Here is a 25,252-nt window from a genome sequence, read left to right on the forward strand (position 1 = left end):
TTTCAAAATTATTACGTAGCATTCTATAAATTCCTCAATGGTTTCTGTTTCTTTTTTTGTTTAATACATATTTACTACACGAATAGTGCCCGGTACACGGACGGATGTCTAATGTGATAGTTCAAAGTGATTATCATGTTTAAAGTTTAAGAGAAAGATATTAGTTTATGATAAAAGGAGTGCCCGCTCGATAAATAGCAATAATTTTCTCTATCCGAGTATATAACACATGATATTTAGATCCATTGAATGTAATTTAGATTTATTTAAAAGCACGTTTAAAAAGACACGAAAAACATCAAATTTTGTTGAATACAATTTCCGCATCGCTACATAACGGATTTCTTCACCTACATTATAAAATCAGATACTTTTAAGTAAAACATTCCAAAAACACTGAAATGTGATTATTTGTGAAAAATTATTTATACAATCCAATTAAGTGTTTTTGTATTCTATTTCTGTTTTAAAAATTAACATTCATTAGTGATAGTTTATATTCGACTTATCATTGAGTAAGAGACCATAGTAATATCGTTATCACAAGATCATAGTATTATTGCACTTGTTTGCAATCATTCGTAAAAAAATAAAGTAATACCACCGAGTACTAAAAGTATTTTCGAATTTTTCGTTGAAGTATTTGTTACAATTCAAATATATACTAAGTACTGTATATAATCAACCATTTTTTTCTTTTTTATATATATATAAGATACAAATACAAATAGCGACATTGTATTTTCATTGTTTGTAACTTACACAATTATGCAACAAAATATTAAATAAAAAAATTTTTGTATCAAGTTCTTTATAAGATATTGATCATTATAAAAAACATAACTAATAAAAATAATATATGTATGTACATTCATTTGTTTGAATATACACAATAGCTCTATAAAATTTTAAAACATAAATCAACATAAAAAAAAGAGCTGCCTTTTAAAAACATTATAAAAGTACAGAATTTACTTTTTATATTTGCATCTTACAGACAGACAGATGGGGAAATCATGTACGAATTATGTACACTTTTCGTGAAATTTCAATACAACATATTGATAAAAATATCCGTTGAGTGATATATATGTATACATACAGTTAGATCTAGGTAATAGAATTCTGATTTGGAGTTCTTAGAATGTATCAATATCACTATGTAGCAGAAGGTGTATCTGTATACACAATGTACATTTTGTAATACAGTGTACTGTACATGACTTGCTATAAACATGTTAGATTTAGTTATCTCATAAAATAAAATATATATTTTAGTTTAACGGTGAAACATAAAGACGGGTATCTATAAAAATCAGATCTTACACAGTCTCGCAACAAAAGTATAGCAAGATCTTTGATACTTATTTAATCTCTTTTATAAAAGCTTGTTATTAATTTTGTCTTTTGTTTCACACTTCAAAATGTCCATTGTATTGTGTATTTTTGAAAAAGTACCGGGCAATAAGTTTGTATACCGATTTCTGGCAATTAAAGAGATATTTTTCAGGAAACAGTAAGATTTTTTACATTGAAAAAGAAAAAAGAATCATCTAAACAACCACTATTCGTTACACCAAACTTTATAAAAGATAAAAACTTGTCGTTGTACTGGTCACATTTGTTATCTCTGTACACATTAACAGATTTGATCCAGCAAGATTTTTCTCGTACAATGAAAACTTGATAATCTGCATTAATTCATCTAAATACGTAACTACATCTTACTTGATCAAATCAATATCATTAACGCATCCTCGTAAATTTCTATTAACGGCTACATATTAAATTTTATCGTGAATATGTACCAACGTAGTGAAGATCTATTTATAAGTTTTGTTCGAATAAAGCTTGCGAAACGAGAAGGGGCGATGAACGAAAAGTTATTCGATTCGAAAAATCGCCTTATATCGTGCGGGCTGTTTATATAAGTTGGTAATGTACATAACCAGTGGTAACCGTGTCACAGGATACCACAACGAAAAACAGATTAGCTGGGATCTATACAAACTCTTGCCAATTTGAATAATATTCGACAAGAGAATAAAGTTGCCAACCCGGCAACTTCTATATTTTTTTTCATAGAAGAAAGTTTTAGCGGCGCAACTCAGCTTTTTTTATACTTTCTTTGCTTTCTAAGATACGATACGTTTGTTTGAAAAAGAGTAGACAGAGCGGTGCGTGTGCTACCCCACAGCTTGAAGCGTTTGTTGCGTAAGTATAATGGTGAGTTTGGACTGATCGGAATGGGAACAGGATTCGAGACCACCAAGCTTGACACGGGCAATGGTGGCTCCCGTATTTCCTTCAATTTAGATTGATCTGAGGCTCCACCGATCTGGGTTGATGACTGGGGTTGGATTGCGATTGATCGGGGTATGGCGTGGGGTTGACGCTGGAGGGGCCTGTTGACCCTGGGCCCTGCTGCTGCTGGCCGCTGCTGAGCGCCAGCCGTTGCATTTGACGTATGACCGTGGCTGCGTGATAGGCTTGCTGCAACCATGAGAGAAGAGGAAGACTTTCCTACGGAGCCTGGCGAGCAAACACATACAATCAGACCTTTAAGCAATCATTCGATCGTACTAACCTTCCACCTTGATTTGGCGAAGTTCTTTCTAAGTTGTTCCGATACAGTACCATGGATATTCTTATTGCTGGCTGCGTTGCCGGAGATCCTGAAAAAAATCAATTACATGATACTACATTAGAGACGAAATATTTTTACAGTTATGTTTAGACGTTGACAAATTGTGTTAGAAAATTAACATATTTACTTATGAGAATTATTGAGAATTTTAATATGAGGTCAAGGAAACTTTATTCTTTTATATCATTGTAAATGGATTATATTAGTGGATGACAAGATATGTATAATTCTTTTACTTACTTATTCCAATACATATATATATATATCTTATTATTAAAGGCAATTCTGTTCCTGTAATTTTTACTGCTTCAATTTTAAAAAACAATTTTTCAAAAGTTGGAACCCACAAATACACTCTAATTTTCAATATAATTTTGTTATTAAAAAACATTATAATTTCGAATAAGATAAATGGATGTGCAATATTTGAGTGCAATTGTAATCTTACCAAGGATGTGCAAGGGCCTGCTTGCAAGTGTAACGCACTTCGACGTTGACGCACATCAATTTGTGAATGAAATCCTTTGCGGAGTCGCTGATATCGTCCCAGTACGGCGAATCAAATTCAAATTCACCTATAACAATCTGGTTAGCTTCTTGCTATAGAGTAGACGATTTTATTATGAAATTATTTCATTTAAATGAAATGTTTTATTTGGAAGAAGTACTGTTAATTTCACACTGTATTTCCGTAAAGATTCGTTTCACATAATTCATTACAAAAACCTTTTTTAAGAGTATCTTTTTTTTATTACCGAATTATTATACTAGGACTAGATTTTTAAATGCTAGTTTCTGACAATTAATGACTTTCATAAAAAAAAAAACGCGGACGCACACAAAATTATCATTTACTTACTACACTAGCATGTACATAGCAGCATACAAAAACTAGAATAGTACCTTAAAAATGAAAATTTCAAGTTAATGAACAGCTGCATGTGCTTGTTGATCCTAAACGTAGTACCTAAATTGAAGTGATAGTATAGTCCTTCCAAATGTTAAAAACATGTGCCTAAGAATAATTTTATTACCTTTTAAAATTTGTGCAAACAGGTTAGCATCGTTTTCATCGTAAAATGGTGGATATCCACACAATAAAATATATGAAATAACTCCTATGCTCCATACATCAACAGCTTTCCCATACGGCTTTTGTGCTAAGACCTCTGGTGCTGTAAATACAAGGAATATCTCCTTTTTAGTATTAAATGAATCTGTATATGTAATTGGACAAACTTCAAACGTACCGACATATCCGGGTGTACCACAAGCAGTTGCCATGATACCAGAATCTTCCATTTTTGATAAGCCAAAATCACTAATCATGATCTTACTATCTTCATCAGGACTATAGTATAAAAGGTTTTCAGGCTTTAAGTCCCTGTGCACAACACCTTGATCATGCATGTAATCCACAGCTTCAAGAACTTGTCTTATTAAACCTGAGGCATCTTTCTCTGTATATGAACCTTTCTCAACAATTCTATCAAACAGTTCTCCACCAGTAACCCTAATGCAAAAGTTTAAATAAAGTTTCTAACTTGTATTATGATAATTTATGTATAAACAGAAATACTTACAACTCCATAACTAAATAAACCTTATGCTTATCCTCAAATGTTTCCAGTAACTGAACAATGTTTGGATGTGTTAACCTACAATCAGAACATTCATAATTAAATTATAAAAAGGAACATGTAATTTTATTTATTAATTCTATAGTTCTCCTATATACATTATCACATTTTACCTTCGTAACACTCTAATCTCATTTTCTAAAGAGTCTTCCTTTCCCTTTAATGCTTTTTTATCAATAATTTTCACAGCAAACATTTGCCCAGGTTTTTCTTTACTGTCTGCTAGACGTACCTCAGAAAAAGCACCCCTAAAAAAACATAAATAAATTATATGTGTATATAATATATAATGATCCATTTATTGGTGAGAAAATAAAAAAATATTGGATATATATCATCATAATATACATAACAATGCTCCAAGACTTATGCACCTATTCATATTCATTGTTATAACATGTCCTTCAGCCTCCAGACTTTCAACATAATAATGAACCATATGTAATTAACTTAATTGTATTTCATATTTTTTTTTTTACAATGGTAATACGACAATTAGTGTATATTGTACAGTATTATACATACATATTTGATATTACATTTTATATAAAAAAGTAATTTAATTAAGTTAAATGAAAATGTTTTAATATAAGTATAATATTAATTTAAACATTCTAATAATAATATGCAAATAAGTCTAGTCAAAATTTGCTACATGTATATACAAGTAATTAAATTGTTGCCAAAAAGTAACAAAACTAAATCAGTCATATAATTCCAATGTATCTGGTAATTAAAAGATAATGGTATTTACATAATCTCATACATAAATTTCATCAGCAAATAATAACAATGATCTTTAACATATAAAATTATAATTTTTGGTTGTTTAATGTATTTTATTTATTTCATTGTAAATCTTATGCGTAATGTAAAAGAAAGACAAGAATCCGAACTGAATCGTATTCTATTACTTTTTTTGTCCACGCAACAAAGCCAAATACATACGTTCCAAGCAACTCCTTGAGGACGTATTTGTCCTCGACAGACGGCGATTTGTCATCTTTCCCATCCTTTTTGATCTTTTTATTGGAATCTTTTTTACTGAATAGCGGCATCTTCGGATTCTCGTATCCACAATTCAATGGCACGCACACTTATTGAACTCTCTAAATTCTAAATTCTAAATTGAAAATTTCTGACTCAGTAGACGATGCTGATCGTTAACAGGTTATATGTTCGTCAAAGGGAACCGTAAAGAAGAACGAAAATTGTTCGTAGTTTTTGATCATTCGGCAGTGATAGTAAAGAAAAGATCGTCGTCAAACGCTTCGTAAAATCATCGTTTCAAAGCAGTGAATGATCATGAACTCTCGACCTTTCTACACGTAAACGATAGCGGATACCCGTGCACTACGATGCTCCACTTTAAGCTTATCCGTGGACCGCGAGAGTTTGACACGTATTCGTTCCGCACACTATTCCGCTACCGAAACGTTCTATTCCGCGTATCGGGCTCAGGGTCGCGGCCTCGCGCCCTCACGGTACAGCTTGTACTATGCAGCAGATAGCTCTGATGCGTACACGTACTTACTAGACCCCACTAGCTACCCCACTTTATCGTATTGCGATATTTCCTTTTCTTATTCCAGATGAACGCATTTTATAATACCCTATCTGGGATTATAATCTTGAAATTTTAATTTGCCATTTCTCTTTCTATTTTTCTTCAACGTTCGAACTCGTTACACCCATCAATGCGATCACATAAAAAAAAAAATAACATTGGTATATCAATAATTCTTAAATAAGTATTATCAAGTTTCGTAAAGAATATAAAATCGTTACTGCAATATTACAATCTTTTATTTTGTTTTATGTATAATATAAAGAACATAATTTTCTAAAAAAGGTGATTTTTTTGTAAGTTAATTTTAAATGCAATTTATATATTTCTTGACATATAAATTGAGTAATACTGAAGTGAAAATACGTTTCAAAAATATTTGTAAATTTTATTGGTTATATTTTACAACACGATTATTTATGTTCGATTCATGCGTGTTTACTTAATAGTTGCTTAGCAATCAGTTTAAGAAATAATCACGTTTCGAATATTAAATTGAATTCTATGGAATCGCATACCTAAGTGGAAAATAATCTTCACGGTCTTTGTTTAAAAAATTACATATATATTTACATATACGTTAATTGCGGTAATTTAACAAAATGGCTTATAATCAACAACACAAAATAATTCTACAAACTATTATACACGAAGGTTTTATAGATGAAAATAAAGCAAAAGATTTAGTTATTAAATTATTTGGTACATACATTTTTATTTAACTTTTAATTTGATTTTTTATATATCCCAATTTTTTTATGTTATGGAGAAAACTATGCATTTTAGATACTGATAACGTGTCGGCAGTAATAAATAGGATAAATGAACAATTACACCCTTTAAATATGTTAATTAGAAAAGGACAATGTGAAATCACCGGTCAGGTGTATTGGATTTTAATAAGTACCGTACTTGATGAAGTAACCAGGTATATACTGAATATTAAATAAAAACATTTTTAAACATTTTTATTAAAATTATCAATATTTTATAGGTTTCAGACTGAATTTTCAGAAGCACAACTGGCATTACTAAGGAATATATTTTCTGAAATTATCACATCAAGCATTAGATGTGTACAAAGTACAATATGTTTAAATTTTTGTTCTTCCCCAGATGTAAAATTATCAAAAACAGATGCTGAAGAATTTTTAAATGATATAGTTCAAAGACAATGGTTGGTTTATAAGGTACTGGTAAAATTTTAATACAATAAATCAAACATGATTGTATCAATAGAATTATTTTTCTGTACTATTTACAGGATGGTTATTATTATTTAGGTGTAAGAAGTATAACAGAGTTAATGCCATACTTTAGAGCTACTTATGAAAATAATTTAAGCACCTGTTGCCTTTGTAAACAAGTTATCTTTTATGTAAGTTCTTGTAAGAGAAATGTTTAATTATATAATTTTACTAATTATTAATATTTTCATTTTTTAATTAGGGAAACAAGTGTAATTACTGTGAAGCCTTACTGCACTTATACTGTTTAAATACATTTGCCATGATTCACAACCGTGTGAAATGTCCTAATTGTAACAGTGTCATTACAGATGTTGATTAAGCTTCTTTACCAGTTTAAAGTATTAATTTTATACTTTGAAATAAAAATATATTTTTTTAATTAAATATTATCGATATGCGTTTTATATGAACAGATCAAAATGTGAATGAAACATAAATACTTAATAAAAATGTAATAAACGTAATATATCATGTTTTATAATGTATTTGATATAAATAATTATTATTTAAAATATTTATTTTTTAAATTATACGCAGAAATGCTATATATGCGCTTGCACAAAGTACAAGTATTTACAGATATGTACAATTAACGATGCTATATAACGCCTTAACTATTTTGACTTTCTTCAAATTTTTCTCTCAAATATCGTAAACCAGCCAATATGCTCTCTTCATCTATGTTTGCAGTAGGTTTCACTTGATCTTCTATTATATTATTAGATTCATACTGTGTAGTATCAATTGTTTGATGTGAACTATGATCATTATCCTTTTTTCTAATTAAAGTATTCTTATCACACTCGGCAGTAGAACTGTTTGTTACCAAAGTAGGAGGAAGTGGTATATAATAAGAATCTAAATCAATTTCATCATTCTGAATAAGCATTTGATCTGAATTAGATTTCTGGTGCTCTTGATGATTTGAGGATTCATCAGTATTTTCAGAATTTAAATAACCACCACTTTTGAAATCGCTGTATACTGGAGCAAATTCAGTAACTCTTTCTTTTCTACATTTATCAACCCATTCTTCTTGTGACATTTCGTACCAATGAGTTCTTTTGCCCAGAAGTTCTCCTAAAGCCTTTATTTTATTTTCTTTAACCACTGCCTCGTCTTCTTCATTACCTTCTTTCTCTTTATTATCATTAATTCCAACTGGTTTTTCTTCTGCATGTACACTGGATTCACGTTCTACTTTATCTTGGTTTGATTCATTGTCATTCTTTTGTTTAAATTCTTCTTCTTCTATTGTATCTACCGGTAACCCAGCTCTGATACGCTGCCTAATTCTAGCTGCTTTCAATCTATTATATTCCATTTTTTCCCGCAAATCTTTAAGTTCTTTTATTTCTTTCTGTTTTCGTTCTGTTTCTTTTCTTAAATTTAATAAATTCTCTTGCTGTTTCATTCTCTCTTCTTCACTTTGTGAAAATGCATAGTAACCAACACCATGAGTTCTAGCCTCGTCAAACAAAACATCCTGATAATGTATATTTGCTTTGTCAGCCAATTTCTTTGTCTGTTCTTCCCATTTTCTTCTCATAACTTCTATTTCTGGTTCTTTTTCATCTTCTATAATACTTTGTTCAACATTATCTTTAGTTTTTGAGTCAATGCCCTTCTCATTTACAATTTGTTGTTTTACTAATTTATCTTTCTCTTGCATCAGAGGTAGATCTTCGCGTAAACATTTTCTTGTACGACCAAAACAATCTTCATACTCTACCCAATCATCCTCATTTCCAAAAGTTACATCATTTTCATTGTCTTCTTCTTTTTGTGATATTTCTTCTTCAGATTCATCTGATTTGCTTTTAAAATCAACAAGAAAATTATCATTATTGGTTCTAGATCTTTTTAACTGTTTATACAATCTTGCTTTTGCTTCTAACATTAATTTTGATTTTTTATGAGTACTAACATCTTCAATATATTCTGATTTATCTAAATTTCTATCAACATTCTTTTTCTTAACTTTTTTAAGTTTCTTCTTTAGCTTTAAATCAACCTGAGTGGTTTCTGACTTTAATTTTGCCTCGTTCACTTCATGTTGCTTTCTTAACAACTCTGTTTTTAAACCCACCAAAGATGAAAAATTCACGTTGATCTTTTTGGTATTATTCATTGTTGAAATGTATTTTAAAAGAAGATTTTGCTATAAATAAATAACATTGTACTAAAATCTATTTATATGAAATTTTAGGTTATAATGGTATGTATTTTAATACTTACAATTGAATCGTATTTATAATTCTATTTGGTATGTCAAATAAATTCCAATACATACTAAAATACGCTTTTCAATTTTATTTCATACAATTATGAATCGTATATATTTAATAATTCAATATTTATAAATATGCGTAAACATGAACAATTCATATAAAGAATGTCACGTCAAGTAACGCACACCTATTTGGAACGCTTGTTTATGTTTAATCGGCAGAAATGAACAAAAATAAATAAATATCGCATAATCCTATCTATTTATATAATTTAAAAGCATTTTTAATGATTATAAATATTGTATAAGTAACTTTTACATTTGTTATTTAAGGGAGTATTATTTTACAATATAATATCAAACTTTTTAAAATACGTAATTTTAGCGTACGCTTGAGTATTTTATTGTCATAAGTGTATAATATACGAAAAATAATAAATATATAGATAGAAATGTATCAATTATATTCATATTAATAATAATTTTCATAGTAATCAAGTAGTTCAACACATAAATGGATTATAGATGAGTAAAAGGAAAGTGGAGACTTCGTTTTCTTTTATATAATTATTTTATCAAAAATAAATTAAACCATGATACTATAACATTGTACATAAATATAAACATTTATAAATTTATAAATTTATAACTAAACGATTTTGAATCGTGTATAAAGGGTGCAAACTTACAAAGCTTTAGGCTTGATTTTTAAATGATGTCCGATAACGATAATTTAGCGGAGGTCGTGCAACGTATTGTGCAATTATTTAAATATTAGAAAATTATCGTAAAATTTTCTAAATTAATATCTCGACGCCATTTCTCGATTCAAAAATCGAATGTCGATTATCAAAGCTATTTGAAACGTGAAGCTGCCGATCTGCTACTATGTTAGTCATGTAACGTACGAACACTCATAACTGCAGCACGTTGGACACCGGTTAGTAATCTAAAGTGAATAGGTGCGACATCCGTGGCTGATTTGTTGTTTTAGACTCATAAATATAGTACGAAGTTATAATTAATCAACTGCGTCGAAATCTGTTTGAAATAATTATCGTAATCGTTGAACGAAATGGCACCCCGTAAACCTGTAAAGCATTCCGATTCGGAGGTTGTAGACAGAGCCGCGGAAGCCGGCGATGTATCGCCGCCGAAAAGAAAGAAAACCGTCTCAAAGGTTACGACTAAAAACAACGAGGAAAAACAAATTAGATTACCAAGAGCTGCAAAATCGGCTAAAACCGAGCAAACTGAAGTCCCAGACACGACTTCCGTCGCGACTAAGAACGCAAAAGCAAAGAATAAGATATTGCAACCACCTAAAAATGCGTCGACCGCTATAAAAACAAATACGAAAATCAAATCTACAGCAGCGAAGAAAAATAAAGAAACCGAGGAGAAAATCAACTTAACTTTGACAAATGTAGAAACTGCGACGATTGTTGAAGAAACAGAAACGAAAAGGACACGTACAAAAGCTACAACAAAAAAGGCGGGAACGGATGTGGACGAAGAGCGTACGTTTTTGAGCTTCCTTAAAAGTATCAATAATATTGTGTATTTTCTATGAAAAATAATTTATAATTGCATCAACTTTTATTGAAATTTACTATTTCCGTTTCGCTGTAACTTAATAATCTTGTAATAATAAATTTCCGATTAGATAGTAAACACGTGCAATCGTACATAAGGAATCGAATCACTTTCTATATTTCTATGTAAAAATGTAGTAAAAAATGAATTATATCTAACTTATGCATTTTTAAAATATCTTTTTAATACATATAATTGTATTATTTGATGGTTTCAGCTAAGGCAAAAGCAAAAGGAAGACCGAAAAAAGGAGCAGTTACTGAGAGTGTAGAAAGCCTAGAAGCACCAGCTGCAAAAAAGAAAAGGTTAGCAAATGTTGATACAGGTCCAAAAGAAAGCAAAGCAAAAGCGACAAAAAAAAAAGCTAACGCGGATGTTGATGTAAAGAACAAAGTTTCCATTAATAAAAGTAAAGCCACTACTACTAGTAAGTCTAAAAATGATATTAATAAGACAGAAGAAATAAATACAACTGCAAAAGCAGCTAAAAAAACAGATAATAAAGTTACAAAAACAGTTGCCAGAAAAACAAGAGGCCGTAAAAATGGAGCTACTGTAGAAGATACATCGAAAGATGACGATGAATCAAAAGTAACAGAGGAATCATCTTCGGAAGCAATAAATACTAGCGATAATGAAAATCAAGAGGAGAATGATCAGTCAGAAGCAACAGAATTGGTTCAACCACAGAAGAAAGGAAGAAATCTGAAAAAGAAAGAGGAAGCTGCTCCTCAAAAGAGAGCTACCAAAACTCGAGGTAAAGGTGGTAATCGTAATGCTGCTTTGAACGAAGATGGCGATGCTGCCTTAAATGAAGAGGATAGCGATACAGTAAAAGCAGTTAAGGACACACAAAAGAAAACAAATAAGGAAAATGTATCAACAACAGCTGCCAAAAGAGGACGAGGAAAGAAAGGAGCTGGTACAACTATAGTAAATAATGAAAATGGGGAAAAGGTTTCAGAGAATTCCGCTGCAGAGGAGAATGCATTAAATTCAGCTGAAATTCTAACAAGCAATAACAATGTACAAAAGTCATTGGAAGATGATGATGACAAAGAACAAGGTGCTGAAGTAGAACAAAACAAAATAAATGAGACCATCACAATTAAAAACGAAGTAAATCAAGATGATTTGAGCACAACGGTACACGAAGAAGAAAATTAACGGTGAATGTTCTGCTTTTATTTAATCTGTTTTTTGAAAGAAAAATATATCATTAATATTTTAATATATTTGATAAAGATAAAAATATCTAGGAGTATTTCCAAGTTTAGAAATATTCATCAACACACCTGTTGTAAAATTTTATCAATACACTTTGGTTTCTTATTGTTTCAAAAATATTTATTTGTATTTTCCATAAAGTACTTTGCAGAATATAGGTTTGAACATCCACTTCTTAACATAAGGACTTATAGTTGAGAAAAAGTTATCATCAATTACAAATGTAAGCACTTATTTAGTGATATAATGTATTTAAAGTAGTTTACTTATCTTGAGTTTCAGGGAAAAGAATATGGCTAGTATAGTCTGAACAACATTGAACATTCCATCAGTCTTCACGAGTTTCAATCATTTTTAACGCTAGAATGCCAGTGTTTTTCGATGTTGTGTTTCATTTAATTCTTTAAAAAATGTTACAAAATTTTTAAGATTGAAAAGTAATTAATAAATCATATTTTTTAATATTACATAGTATATTAAACTAACATGCACTGTCATTCTAGAATTAATACTATCATTACTAATAATGTTTTATTACATTTACATGATTATTGGTTGAGTACTTCAAAGTAGAACTAAGGAAATATTTAAAAATGATTAAAAAAAAAATGAGCAAGCTCATTTTTTTTGGCAGTTTTTACTACAATGTTTGACAAAAATGTATTGTTTTTTTAATTATATTCTTGCTGATATAATATAATAGGTATATCTATATAAAGACAATTGGTTATTCTGGCTTCTGATTTTAGTTAAAAATGTATTTTGATTTTCTTATGCTTTTGTAATTAATTAAAATTCATTGTTAGTATTAAAAACATGTTGTATTTGTATTAAAATTCAGTATTGATTTTCTTTTCCACTATGCGGGACGTTTATGGATTATAGGATGACAATGTATCAAAATTAATATATCTTTTATTCATAAAAAATGTCTATGATTTTTCTTTATTAAATACGAGTGTTTAGCACAAATTTTGGCGGTAATCTTTTATAACAAATATCTAACAAGATGGCGCTAACAAGATAACGCTATTGTGATGATCGATATCTTGCGATATGGATCAATCTATTTTTTCAAAGCATTTGTCAAAAAATAACCATCTATACTTTAAAGTATATCGCTATACTTTCTATTTTATTTTCTACGCTACACATGTATACCATTGAATATATACTCAATAACGGGAAAGAAAACTTGATATCGGTTTCTTTCGTGGATTCCTTACACATCTACAATAGAATGTATTCTTCGTTCAACAAGAGAACATACCTGTTTTGCGCAGCTCAGGGAGGCCAACTACGTCTTATTTCTAACTTCGTGGTCATATATACGGTGGACACAAATGTATGTATGTACATATGATTAAGCGAAGCAAACGATCGCATTGAAGGTCGGGGACTATACTGAATATAAGGCCACTGGGTATACTGCGCAGTGCCATAATGCGTTTGCGCAGACGAAGCTGCGCTGAATGAACGAAAACACGTCGTATGACAAGTATTATTCATTGAACAAATAATACATACAGTGTTCCGAAAACCAGGTTCAATTTCGACCTAACTCTAACCTATTTTTTACGAACTAATTGATCTAGAGACTTTTTGGTTTATAATATTGCTTGCATTTGATTGTCGCCACATAATGCTTCTACATACAGATGACGTAGTGCTATCTATAAGATTGTAGTAAGCTTAGAACGCTGTCCGTTGTGGATCGAGGAAGCAGTGAGAAACAACGGCGGAAGTGGGGATCGTGCGCCATTTTCTATTTTTGCATAGCAGTGAATTAGTGTTGTGTGTGTACATTTTGTGTGATAAATCGATGGATTAATAGTAATTGGAAGAGGACGTGTCGAAGTAATGAAATGATTTTGGGAAACACGTGCTTCGAATCTCACGCAATTAATTTCTTTATTTTGCGTTTGCGTTCTGTATTAACGTGTGTAAACTCGTATACTCGTAGCACGTAAACACTTTTTCTTCATTTCTCTTTTCAACGAGTGAGAGTGGCCGAGCTGTCTATATTAGAACTATAGGGGCAGTTAAAGAACGATCGTTTGTCCTATTGAAATTTTTTCCTCGCTTAAAAGATAAACTAAAATATAGAAGGGAAAACCAGTCTGTGATACTAAACAGTACTAAGGTATATAGCTAGATATAAACTCTACAATTAGATATACGTATGTATGGCATATGAGACGTAGATAGATCACATAAAAGATCTAGAAAAAAAAAAAAAATAATAAAAGTCTGTATAGTGAGTGCTGTGAATTTACCTTGTTCAAAGAATAAAGGTGATCAAGAGCAGAATGTCTCAGGAATCTGTGACAAATGACAAGCAACTACCAACTCCAAAAGATGAAGGTAGGAGATTCACTAGTTTCCTTTATATTTAGGCATATTAATTATATGTACAATATTCTGTTGATATACTTTCCATTTGAATTTTCATCCAAAATTTCATATCAATTTCTTTACTTCTGTGTGTACAATTGTTTTATTAATAGCTTCGTCAAGGTTTGTATAGATTCTCATATCGCAACATAGAAGTGATTATTTCACTGTAAATGTTCAACTTATCAATGAAAAAAATGAAATAGAATGCAGATTTCAAGATGTATCAAAGCTATCTGTGTACTATTTACATACTTAGTATTTACTTTTTTATTCCTGGTATATTTATTTAAAAATTTTTTAATATTTCTTAGGTATCATAATTATTGAATTATTTGTAGTATACAAGGACTAATAAATACATTAATGTTGAAATGCAAGAAACCATTATTGTCCTAGAGTGTACGCAATGTATTAATTGAAAACTATTATGGTTATAAAAAAAAATAATGTTCATGAAAAATGCTCAAAATAAATATCGTAATTCTCTAATAATTATACTTAGAAGTAATTTTCGTTTTAAATGTTTCGAAAATATCAGTTAGAAATTTCTTTCAAACGTGTTACAAACAGAACCAATGAGACCTGAAGTTGACAATAACGTTCTCAGGGACACACTTGATTGGATTGTAGACAAACTGTTCGCCTAAAAACCGGCCGGTATTTAGTCAGTTTGTACCGTACCGTACAACGTGTAGTATCTATTAAAATTAAGAATTCAATTTCTTAGAGACATTATACGGGACAAAGAAATTACATTGTTCATAATCAAAGGAATAAATCGGATCGGATCGAATCGATGAATTAATTTCGTACGAATATATCACGTGTTCGCAACGTATATATAAAAATATTGTTCGTTAAATCCGAATATCAAGTTCCTATCGAGTGAATATTCTTTGATATATAAAAGACGTCGTGTTTCATTTCCTTCCTAAACCGTACATCTCGACATTATTTTCTATTATTTTACGAATATAATCTTCGTTAAGGAATTTCAACGGTAGTTCGTCGTCCGTCCTCGTCCTTCGGTTGATAAATATTTGACTGCTTAGGACAGTCGAAGGTGTTCGTTTGTAAAAGAAAGATAATATTGAAATTTCGCTAAGATGAAATTAGAATCCCATATCACCGGTTCGAATTGGTACCGGCGACCACGTAAACGTCCGCTGGTAGGACCCACAGGATCTCCTTTTCTAGACGCAACTCTGGTTATGCAAACCAGGTCTTGTCGATGGTTTCGTAAAAATAAATCTGTCAATGCCATTAAGCGAGTGACCTTTCGTAAGTACATTGCTAATATACGGTTCATATATTTCTGCTCTTCATTACGAAGAGAACAACAGAAACATCGCGCGTTCAAATCTTCCCCGAATACCTACGCAAACGTTGAAAGCAAAACAATTTATCCTATACGAAAGTTTGTACACAAATCGAAGTAATTACGTTTTTAACGAATTTCGATTGAAAATTGTTATTTGATGTTCATGTTATATGCATAAATACTTGATTAATCAAATAAGTATAATTACCAAAATTTATATTTTTTGATTTTTTTTTTTTTTAAATAATTTTTAGGAGATGAAGCAATTATATCCATGTCGGTAGCTGGGGAGGTAACCGACACTTCAATTATGGAAGTGGGCCGTTCAAGACCTCAATTCCAATATTCCCGGGTATAATATAAATTACTTGTTATTGTTAACTTAAAAAAAAAAAATATATGTATATATATTTAATTAGCGCGACGAACTAATCTTACACGAATTCATTTTAGGAGGAGTTAATGGTGATAAAGAGTTTGCCGTTATCTAAGCGGAGGCCTGATTTCTTAGACATCTCGTACAATAAGTATGTCTTATAAACGAAGAATTACTCCTGTATAAAAAATTTCATTGTTATCCCTTCTAAATTGTATCGATTCATTTTGATCAAGTTCGCGCGGAGTATGGGATCCAGAACGTTGGCATTCGGGTAGGAAGCGAAGCGATACACTTCCGAAGGATGAAAGAGCCGGCCGTGCCGATCAAGTAACCGAAAGCCATAATAAACGTCGGAACGGAGATCCACGAGAACGTATTCGGAAAGAACAGGATGGTATAGTTTTGAGTCCTCAACGTAGAAGTTTTAATTCAGGTTGTTTCGTTAATGTGAATCAACCGTCGAATCGACGTCCTGAAAGTCCGATAGGAAAAGCGGAGGTATCATCGGTAAGGAACCTAACGATAGCAAACATTGTAGAAATATAGAATGACATCGCTTACACGATAAACAATTTACAGGTGGGCCATAGAGAATCCGTTCGACGAATCGGAAGTGGTAGAATTTTAACTCGGGATATATGGGACTTCAGACCGGAAAACGAAAAGCTCGAGCCTGCTTTTCGTCCCGGGGCAAGCGGTGGTGCTTCTATTCGCGATCGCGATAACAGAGACACGCGTGACGGAAAGGATCGGGAGAATGTGAGGGACAGGGAACGGGAACGCGACAATTTGCGTGATCGGGATGACCGAAACGAACGGTTCGAACGAAGATCATTTGGTCGCGACTATAGAGAGAGGGACAGAGAAAGGGAGCGTGATCGGGAGAGAGGTGTTGAACGGAACGATCGTAATCATCGATCAGATCGTGATAAAGATCGTGGAAGGGAGCGAAGATTCAGCAACGATCGGAGACGAACTTACAGCGAAAATCGTAACGATGCGGATGAACCTGAATGGTTTATATCCGGGCCAACGTCTCAGCATGACACCATTGAATTAAGAGGTTTCGAGGATATTCCTGAGGAGAAGGCATTGAACAACAACAACAGTAGTAATAATAGTAACAAAAGTAAGAAACAAACTCCGGTTCAGAAGAAACGTGGTAAGAAGAATTCATTGGAGAAAGATGAAAAGCAGAACGATAATTCAGCCGGTCCGAAGGGACGTAGTACGCCGACCACCATGGATCAACCTATAAACGTAGCTGCACCACATTCACCTATTTCCGAACAACACGAATCGTCGTCTGTTACGCAGAAAGCAGCGAATCACGATTCGAACGAAAGCGCTGTAACCGAACAGAGTTCCGAAACTGCGGGTACGGATAACTCTAGTACTGTTAATCAAAATCAAGAAGACAGCCATCCTGATTTCAATCTTGATGAGTTTCTGAAATCTGACACGTTACCTGGGGTTCCTGGACTTCTGACAGTAAGTAAATTACAGCTATCTTTGATCGACGTAGAACCACTGTATGAAAACTAGATTTTATTTACACAGAATGGAGTTGGCTCGAACGGAGGTTCCTGTTCCCGGTTTAGTCAATGGTTTAAAAGAGAAAGTCCAGTTCAACAGCTGGATAGTCGCCGGACTTCAATACAAGATGATATACTGAATAATCTTCTGAATGATATTACCGAGCCAAATATTCAAATTCCATCAGTCACTGAATCTAACACTTATTTCACTCCTATCTCTCCTGCCAATACCACGACAACAAATAATACTACATCCGCTACTGGAGTAAAACTGCTGGAAATGCTGCAGCGTGGAAACAAATCAACGCAGAACGGACAAGGGGATGTTGCTAATACTGGTGTACCATTGATGAAGAGCGCATCTATTAAAGATATGGGTGAGAGTATGTTATATTTATTTTATCTCTTCAATTGTATAGTTTATATTTTTCAATATAAATGTATACGATGTTGAAATTTTCTTTTTATAGAAGTCGGTGGAAAGGTTGTGCATAGCCTGGAGGAATTAGAAGCACGTATGCGAGGTGGTGCTCCTCCCCCCACATCTTCAAATGATCAACCTCGTGTAAATAAGACTGAAGAAGATCTCTCCGCTTTTAAGAAATTGGTAATTTTTAACGTATGTATATTTCATATTATTATATTACTAGTAAAATATTACTCTGGATACAGCTTGCTCAAGTAACTGGCGGACAAGCTATACCAGCAGCAAACGGCCCTATCTCTCAAAAACAACCTGTGACATTGATACAAGTAAGATAATCGTATCTGTTTAATATCGAAATTGCACAGTATTTTGTTCTGTAGAAGATAATGTGGCATTTTTGCAGTTGCTGAATTCTCAACTGAAAAATCAACCAATTGCCCCCCAGCAATCGGTCCCGGAACCAATGCATGCGACGACATTTAATCATGTTGGATCTCTTGGGCCAACCCAACATCCGCATCAAGCACAAGTGCAACACGAAAATCTAATGAAAGTGTTGCAGATTCAACAGGTTGGTAATGAAAATTGTTTCTGTAAAGGATGAAGAAATAATGTCTCGTGTAAACGGTTTACATTCTTCTCGTAGCAACAGCAGCAGCAGCAACAACAACAGCAGCAGCAGCAGCAGCAAAAACGACATCAACAGCAGCAGCAGCAGCAGCAACAGCACTCTGATATGTTACCGATGATGATGGGTAATCAACGAATGTTAGGAATGAGCCCTGTACCTCCAGAAATGCAAATGATGCTTAACAATGCTCCTACCAGCCAAGAATTACTACAGCGACCTGAAGCTCAAGCTATAATTCAAGGTCTTCAGCAAGGGGAAATAACTAGACAGCATCTAATACAACAACTCCAGGTTGGCTTATTGAACTATAAAAAGTGTCTCACTTTAATGTTTCCAATATAGCAGACTTTATAATTTTTTTTTTTGTTACAATAATGTGCACAACAGAATCCAGCAATGCAACATCGTCACAGGGAAGTTCTAGTAAATATTTTAAAAATCTATGGGGGTACTACCCCTCGTACAGTAAGTCCGCATCCTAGCGCACCTACTCCTCAAGATCATATCTTGCAACAGATGTTGTATCAGCAGCTACAACAAAGGATTCCATCACCTATGAATAACGGTAAGTGTATTTCATTAGCTTGTCTGGAACTAAATAGAAAGTACAGTAAAGAAATTTATTTTAAATGCTTTGGTTTTCTTTTTTTCATTCATTTTTCATATCTAACTATTATATTTATTTTGTGCTTTCTTGTAAACTATATTCTGGTTATTAAATATTCAGTAGTTTTGTTAAGAATACTGATAGTATCATAGTACAAATATATTATACATACATATGTTTGGAATGCAGCTTATTGTCCACCTTCAGTAATATCTCCGAATTTGACTGCTAGCCCCAGTACTTTAACAGTACAGCATCCAGGTAGAATACCCAAGATTAATTCTTTTATTGCGTGGCTTTATTACAGTGTACATAAAATCAAATAAATTTAATATAAATGAGAGAAACGTTTAAACAATATATAAATTATGATAATTACGAGAAGTTACTGTTTTTGCACCTTATAAAAGTTCTAGGGAGATTTTAACGAATTTGTAGGATGATAATTAGCTTATTCAAAATATATTTGATCTTTTGCTGTTTTAACAGTGATGCAGCATAGAGTTCCCTCACCGCGGGAGATTGTTATGCATGCTCAATCTATAATGCAAAGTGCTTTAATTAAGAAAAAATTGGAGGAACAACGTGAGAATTTCCGTAAGCGGCAAGATCAACAGCAGCAGCAGCAGCAACAACAACAGCAACAGCAACAGCAACAAGCTCAGCAAAGAGCGTCAAGTCCTGTTAACTCTCCGGCGAAGCAGACCATGAGTCCAACACCACTTGCTTTTACCCCAACATCGGTGTTACGTAAAATGACTGCTGATAAGGAACCTGATGGTGCGAATCAGTCCAATCATCGATTAGAATCGACTTTTTTATTTTCTTCTATACTTAATGATAATCGTAACAAATATCGTAACACATTTCACCGCAAAGAAAATACTGACACAAAAACATCTCCTTCTTCTGACGTTTCAACTCAGCTTACTAATCATAATTTTCAAAAGCATGATAGTGTGTTAAAGATTAGTACCTCGGTCGAATTAAATAATAACGGGAATATAGAAGTAGAAGAGTCCGCGTTGAAAGACAAGTATTGTTGTTCTTTTCAACAGCAATCAGATACAAATAATAATTCCAGTTTAAATACGACGGAGGAAAATAAAGTTAGTAGTGAAACTACAGGACCATTGAACACAACTGATAAAGAATCAACTATACTGGATATAAGTGATACTAATAATAATAGTCCTCTTATTCTTGACAAACTATTAACTGAACAGTTTGAAATTGAAACGATAATAGTCGATAATAATAAAATAATAGGGAAGATAGAAGAAAATGAGATATTAAATACGCAAAACGATGTTATTTAAAATATTATAAATGTTTCATGATCTGGATAAAAAAAGACTCGTAAATTTGTGACTATTATCTAATGTAAAATTACCTTTTTTATTTTTGTATTAAAATGAGGAATGATAATTTTGTTCTCCTTTCATTTTTCTTTGCTTGACACCTTTGATATGTTTGAAAACTAACTGGTCTACAATTTGGGAAATTACATAAATTAAAAGGACTTTGTTTTTTAGTTTTGAATACAAATACTAATATTATAAATTACATTTCTTTTTTTATAAACTAATATATGAACATATTACAAACAAAAATATGTTGAAATAGTTTTAAAATAAAAATTAATAAACACGCTTTACGCTTTAAGTTTCCCTTTACACATTTTCATTTTCCTATGTTGGAATGCTTTGCAACATTTTGTACTTTGATGCATGCGCTTTACAGCTTTTATTTTTATGGCTTGATGTGATCATGAAAATTGCATGTACTATGAATTAAGTAGTATTTCTACCAACTGTTATTATTTTTTTTTAAAGCTATAGGTACACATACAGATTAGATGAAATGCAAAGTATTATATTAAAATTTATGTAACTTACATTTGTTATTTTATTCTCTTTGTTTTATTGATTTAGAATTATACAATTTTTTTATCAAATATTTTATCATGTAAACAAAGAGCGTTTTTTTCTTTTTCTTTGTTATTGTTTAAAGTTACAAACGGAATAAAAATTCTGTAAAAGTTTAATTTGAAATATATTGTATATATGAAATTTATGTATTATTTTGCATATATATTCATGATATAAATTTAAAAAATAGGAAGTTAAATATGTGGCTTAATTATAAATATATTGCTTTTAAATCTATTTTATCTAATACTTTTTTTATTTTTATAATATAGGTAATACTAATGATCCATCAAAGTTGGGAGTTCAGTCTCAGACATCACAAATGCAACAAATGCAGTCTGCAGTCCAATTATTGACCCAAGCAGTCCTTTCTCGACATAATACTCTACGACCACAATCTGTTCAACCTACATGGTCAAATCCAACTATTAAACAACATCCAGGTATGTGGAACCATATAGAAAATGACTTTAAGTTTATTACATATTATATTTTATGTATGTGATTTATTACAGGTCGGCCAATAGTGAAAGGTGGAGACGGTAACGGCGGTAATCACTTCCAATACAGTGGAAATTCAGATTTCCAACAGCAACAGCAGCAACACAGAACGGTTTCAAGCGTGTATGGTAATCCTGCACGCTCCAAACATACTATGACTAGTTCTATACCACATCACAATGTTCCACAATACAATGTTGCTCAGAATTCTATGATAAATCAGAGGTCAAATCCTATAAACAACCAAATAAAGGTACAGCAGGCCCAGTCGCATCTTGCTAATATGCAACATCAACCTCCACCACAACAGCAACAACACCGGACTCTTAACTCACAAATGCAAATGGTTTTAAATCAAAACTACAATTCCAATCGTGCAGGTAATCATAATATTCGAATTCAATAAAAAAAAGAAAAAAAAAAAGAAATGGAAAAATGAATGTATGTTTTAACAGTATTTATTAATTTTCATTCTGTTTTATTAATTTAACCCGTTTCTTCATTTAAAATGATTTCATGTACGTGATTCATAAATTGATAATTTAATATCTTTTGTGTACATTGCATTCATTTCATAATTATATTATTTTCTTCCTACATACGCATTTCATATGTTCCTTAACACTGTTCCATTAACTTTCTTTATTCTAAAACATTTTCAGGTGTCTACCTCTTGCCTAATCAAATCGTATGCAATGGTGTTCAGAAATTGGAATAATTAGATCTCACATTTTAGCTGTCCCTCTTATTTAAACCAAGTCTAAACAGCATTTATCTTTGGATCAAACTTAAAGTAATGAGTTTAATTTAGGTTGTACTTCATTCTCATAACATATTTGGATCATTGAATAATATTTATGTTTCTTTTTTTCATGTTTCTCACGTAAATCGAGGCATTATTATGTTATCTATTTATGTGAAAAATTTCCTTCTGATATACAATGAACATTGTAGATAAATTTGATAAATATTTTTCACAGATGGGCGAGTAATGCGGTCGCAGCAGTTGAACATGCCCATAGGTCGTCAAACATCACCTCCGCATAACGGTGGAGATCTTTCGCATACTTCAAATCAATTAGCACGATGGTTTAGTCCAGAACTTCTCGCTCAGGCTCGAGCTGGTAAGCTTCCCGAGCTTGTGCAGACAAATGTTTTATCACTGGAAGAATTAGAAAGACTTCAACATGCATCGACTACAGTGCATAATTAGATTAATATTGTACCTTTTCATATGTTCAATTGCAAGCACAGGATTCCATCGGCAGATTATTGCTCTAACAAACTATATCTTTTAAATTAGATGGCTTTTCATATTAAACAGTATGAAGATTCTCTCAGAAAAGAAGAAGTCTATTTAAGTGAAACATAAAAAGTCCTGCTTGCAAAGTCATTTAGGTAATGAACCTTAGTGGAAGAAAGGTTTAGTGAAGTAACATTCAGTTTGGTCAGAAACATTTTCGGACACAATACAAGATCAGTTGAGTAGTATTTCCTTTCTATGGGAATATCGTTTATTTTTCTTTTTTCTTTTTTTTTTTTTTTTTTTCGAGTATCTTTCGACTTGTTTGTAAGAAATTTTACAAGATACGTTAAGTAAAAGCTATAAGTGTGCAGAAGATATGGAATGTGGTATAGGATTGAAAATAATTACAAGAAAATGAGCCATTTACAGACAAGAAATGAACAGCTTTCTATTTAAAACAAAAAAATTATTGCTTATAAGACTGAAGAACATGAAGATTCTTACTATTGACTATGAGGAAGCAAAGTACTATTTTACTATGCATAGTTTCTAAACACGGTAGTAACGCGAAGATTATTTGCCTAAGTGTGGACAGCAAGTTTTTATTTGTAAATTACAGTATCCTTATGATAATACTTCAATAACTACAATTATTTAAATTTCTTGAATTTTTAGTATGTAGCTTATTAATAAATAGTAATATAATTTAATTAATTAGATAATGTTTTTCTGACCATTTATTTTTTCTTATTATAAAGCTTGCAAAGTCCTTTAGGTAAATAATATTGTCAAAACCTTCAAAAACAAGAAGTTGCAAATTGCAGCACCCACGAGTACAGTTACATATACAGAGAAAAAATGTCATATATTATATTCTACTTATATTATTATGGATAATGCGATCGTATGAAGAAACTGAACGTACGAAATGAGATAATGAAAGCAAGTACTCATCAAGTCTTGCATATATTAAGAAAATAAATATAATATATACTTTGTAGAAATGTGAGGGTACAGTGTTATTATCATGTTCGAAAGTGAAAGTTAGAATAAAAACAATTCCAATGCAACCTTGGCAGATAGATAGTAAAAAAAGCATTTGGAGAAGGGAAGAAATGTATAATGAGTGAATATTCATGGAAGAAAGAAAGAACATTCCATCAGTTATAGAAAGGCGAAACAAATATAGAACACGTTTACAAATTTAATGTCAACATTGCTGCCAATATGTGTTTGCTTTACAATTAACTTGTTATTTTTGTGATTACATTTTTCGTACAATCATAATACTTATATTCGATCTATAACATGAATAATAATAATAATACAGATTCTTGTTTTTCTTTTTCTTCATTTTTTGATCCGTTACGTGGTTCATAATTAAACTATATTAAAGACGTGCAACGACTGTCTAAAATTACAATTTTTCCTAATTTAAAAGGTATGAGAATTTTTCAAACCGAGTAAGAACATTTAAAAAATTTACCACGATATTGAAAATTAATAACATACATATTTTTGTATATTTGTATTTTGTTAACATGTATGAAATTACGTTTAAATAGTTTTATTGAATTACGGAATTCATGGACTATTGTCAAATCTGCATCTTATTTTACGATAATACTCTATTTAATAAAAACTGATTTTCATATTCGGAAGTACTTAACACGTATTTTTACTTATCCAAAATTTTTCACACGATCTTTCTGCAGAAATTTTTATCATATACTCAAACAAATGTAAAATTACAATGAAGCTATCCTAATTTTATTGCTGAATGTTGATTGTTTCATTTGAAGTATCCTACAAAAATCATGAACGTAATTTGTTAAAATTTATTATGCAGTTTATGTAATTGTACATTAAGTGTTGATTACAAAAATTGCAAGTACAAAATGTTTTATGTATTTATTATCACGAGTTCTCAAACTTTGTATAATGCAATTAACAGTCTTATAGTACATCATGATTGAAACTGAGATAAAATCTATTGCAGCTGTGCTGCAAATTCAATGTAAATCCATGATATACAACTTCTATTTCGTTTATGAACAAAAAATTAGCCGAATATGTAATGTATGTATTATCGTATTCAGTATAGTTAGAAGTCTCAT

General features: G+C 31.5%; 5 protein-coding genes across 12 annotated transcripts; 3 read left to right on the top strand and 2 right to left on the bottom strand.

The window, feature by feature from the left end:
- Positions 1–1,759: 1,759 nt before the first annotated feature.
- Positions 1,760–6,014, bottom strand: CaMKI (Calcium/calmodulin-dependent protein kinase I). 3 transcript variants are annotated; one of them, XM_034325560.2, is made up of 8 exons: positions 5,236–6,014; positions 4,401–4,535; positions 4,231–4,305; positions 3,898–4,160; positions 3,682–3,822; positions 3,096–3,222; positions 2,638–2,675; positions 1,760–2,532 (listed from the first exon to the last, which is right to left on the bottom strand). In XM_034325560.2, the coding sequence occupies exons 1-8, from the start codon at positions 5,343–5,345 to the stop codon at positions 2,108–2,110; spliced, it is 1,314 nt and encodes a 437-aa protein (XP_034181451.1). In that variant the 5' UTR covers positions 5,346–6,014; the 3' UTR covers positions 1,760–2,107. The 3 variants fall into 3 exon arrangements, with proteins under 3 accessions (XP_034181451.1, XP_034181452.1, XP_076544423.1); XM_034325561.2 differs by having other exon boundaries at positions 2,158–2,493; positions 2,588–2,675; positions 5,236–6,006; XM_076688308.1 differs by lacking the exons at positions 1,760–2,532; positions 2,638–2,675 and having other exon boundaries at positions 3,102–3,247; positions 5,236–6,006.
- A 170-nt stretch (positions 6,015–6,184) lies between these two features.
- On the top strand, positions 6,185–7,444 carry Nse1 (SMC5-SMC6 complex component Non-SMC element 1). The gene is made up of 5 exons (XM_034325562.2): positions 6,185–6,556; positions 6,641–6,782; positions 6,849–7,044; positions 7,119–7,232; positions 7,304–7,444. Exons 1-5 carry the CDS (start codon positions 6,457–6,459, stop codon positions 7,421–7,423), a joined length of 672 nt encoding a protein of 223 aa, XP_034181453.1. The 5' UTR covers positions 6,185–6,456; the 3' UTR covers positions 7,424–7,444.
- LOC117604932 (coiled-coil domain-containing protein 174) lies at positions 6,711–10,164 on the bottom strand. Of its 2 annotated transcripts, none has more exons than XM_034325557.2 (2): positions 10,024–10,164; positions 6,711–9,265 (listed from the first exon to the last, which is right to left on the bottom strand). In XM_034325557.2, exon 2 carries the CDS (start codon positions 9,233–9,235, stop codon positions 7,715–7,717), a length of 1,521 nt encoding a protein of 506 aa, XP_034181448.2. In that variant the 5' UTR covers positions 9,236–9,265; positions 10,024–10,164; the 3' UTR covers positions 6,711–7,714. The 2 variants fall into 2 exon arrangements, with proteins under 2 accessions (XP_034181448.2, XP_034181446.2); XM_034325555.2 differs by lacking the exon at positions 10,024–10,164 and adding an exon at positions 9,343–9,561.
- Positions 10,165–10,254: 90 nt separating this feature from the next.
- LOC117604933 (uncharacterized) lies at positions 10,255–14,405 on the top strand. 3 transcript variants are annotated; one of them, XM_034325558.2, is made up of 3 exons: positions 10,255–10,854; positions 11,148–12,099; positions 12,440–14,405. In XM_034325558.2, exons 1-2 carry the CDS (start codon positions 10,410–10,412, stop codon positions 12,095–12,097), a joined length of 1,395 nt encoding a protein of 464 aa, XP_034181449.2. In that variant the 5' UTR covers positions 10,255–10,409; the 3' UTR covers positions 12,098–12,099; positions 12,440–14,405. The 3 variants fall into 3 exon arrangements, with proteins under 3 accessions (XP_034181449.2, XP_034181450.2, XP_076544422.1); XM_034325559.2 differs by having other exon boundaries at positions 11,148–11,357; positions 11,448–14,405; XM_076688307.1 differs by having other exon boundaries at positions 11,148–14,405.
- Positions 14,382–23,438, top strand: LOC117604929 (uncharacterized). Of its 3 annotated transcripts, XR_004581533.2 has the most exons (16): positions 14,382–14,521; positions 16,130–16,227; positions 16,329–16,402; positions 16,488–16,761; positions 16,834–17,745; positions 17,815–18,175; positions 18,263–18,399; positions 18,465–18,545; positions 18,623–18,790; positions 18,866–19,141; positions 19,238–19,415; positions 19,947–20,237; positions 21,661–21,831; positions 21,904–22,269; positions 22,552–22,682; positions 22,870–23,010. XR_004581533.2 is itself a non-coding variant. In XM_034325552.2 (15 exons), exons 1-15 carry the CDS (start codon positions 14,467–14,469, stop codon positions 23,100–23,102), a joined length of 3,675 nt encoding a protein of 1,224 aa, XP_034181443.2. In that variant the 5' UTR covers positions 14,382–14,466; the 3' UTR covers positions 23,103–23,438. The 3 variants fall into 3 exon arrangements, 2 of the variants coding, with proteins under 2 accessions (XP_034181443.2, XP_034181444.2); XM_034325552.2 differs by lacking the exon at positions 22,552–22,682 and having other exon boundaries at positions 22,870–23,438; XM_034325553.2 differs by lacking the exon at positions 22,552–22,682 and having other exon boundaries at positions 17,815–18,169; positions 22,870–23,438.
- The last annotated feature ends 1,814 nt before the right edge of the window (positions 23,439–25,252 follow it).

The sequence above is a fragment of the Osmia lignaria genome, chromosome 5, assembly GCF_051020975.1.
Source record: "Osmia lignaria lignaria isolate PbOS001 chromosome 5, iyOsmLign1, whole genome shotgun sequence".
Lineage (NCBI taxonomy): Eukaryota > Metazoa > Arthropoda > Insecta > Hymenoptera > Megachilidae > Osmia > Osmia lignaria.

Excerpts from the sequence above, each read along its gene's own strand:
- Nse1 (XM_034325562.2), top strand. The coding sequence starts at position 6,457 with ATGGCTTATAATCAACAACACAAAATAATTCTACAAACTATTATACAC. Across the intron at positions 6,557-6,640 it reads TTTAGTTATTAAATTATTTG|ATACTGATAACGTGTCGGCA; the intron begins GTACATACATTT and ends TATGCATTTTAG. Across the intron at positions 6,783-6,848 it reads GTACTTGATGAAGTAACCAG|GTTTCAGACTGAATTTTCAG; the intron begins GTATATACTGAA and ends AATATTTTATAG.
- LOC117604932 (XM_034325557.2), bottom strand. The coding sequence starts at position 9,235 with ATGAATAATACCAAAAAGATCAACGTGAATTTTTCATCTTTGGTGGGT.
- LOC117604929 (XM_034325552.2), top strand. The coding sequence starts at position 14,467 with ATGTCTCAGGAATCTGTGACAAATGACAAGCAACTACCAACTCCAAAA. Across the intron at positions 16,762-16,833 it reads GAAAAGCGGAGGTATCATCG|GTGGGCCATAGAGAATCCGT; the intron begins GTAAGGAACCTA and ends AACAATTTACAG. Across the intron at positions 19,416-19,946 it reads TCCATCACCTATGAATAACG|TGATGCAGCATAGAGTTCCC; the intron begins GTAAGTGTATTT and ends CTGTTTTAACAG.
- LOC117604933 (XM_076688307.1), top strand. The coding sequence starts at position 10,410 with ATGGCACCCCGTAAACCTGTAAAGCATTCCGATTCGGAGGTTGTAGAC. Across the intron at positions 10,855-11,147 it reads AACGGATGTGGACGAAGAGC|CTAAGGCAAAAGCAAAAGGA; the intron begins GTACGTTTTTGA and ends TGATGGTTTCAG.
- CaMKI (XM_034325560.2), bottom strand. The coding sequence starts at position 5,345 with ATGCCGCTATTCAGTAAAAAAGATTCCAATAAAAAGATCAAAAAGGAT. Across the intron at positions 3,223-3,681 it reads GTTTGCACAAATTTTAAAAG|GTGAATTTGAATTTGATTCG; the intron begins GTAATAAAATTA and ends AGATTGTTATAG. Across the intron at positions 2,533-2,637 it reads CAGCAATAAGAATATCCATG|GCTCCGTAGGAAAGTCTTCC; the intron begins GTACTGTATCGG and ends TTTGCTCGCCAG.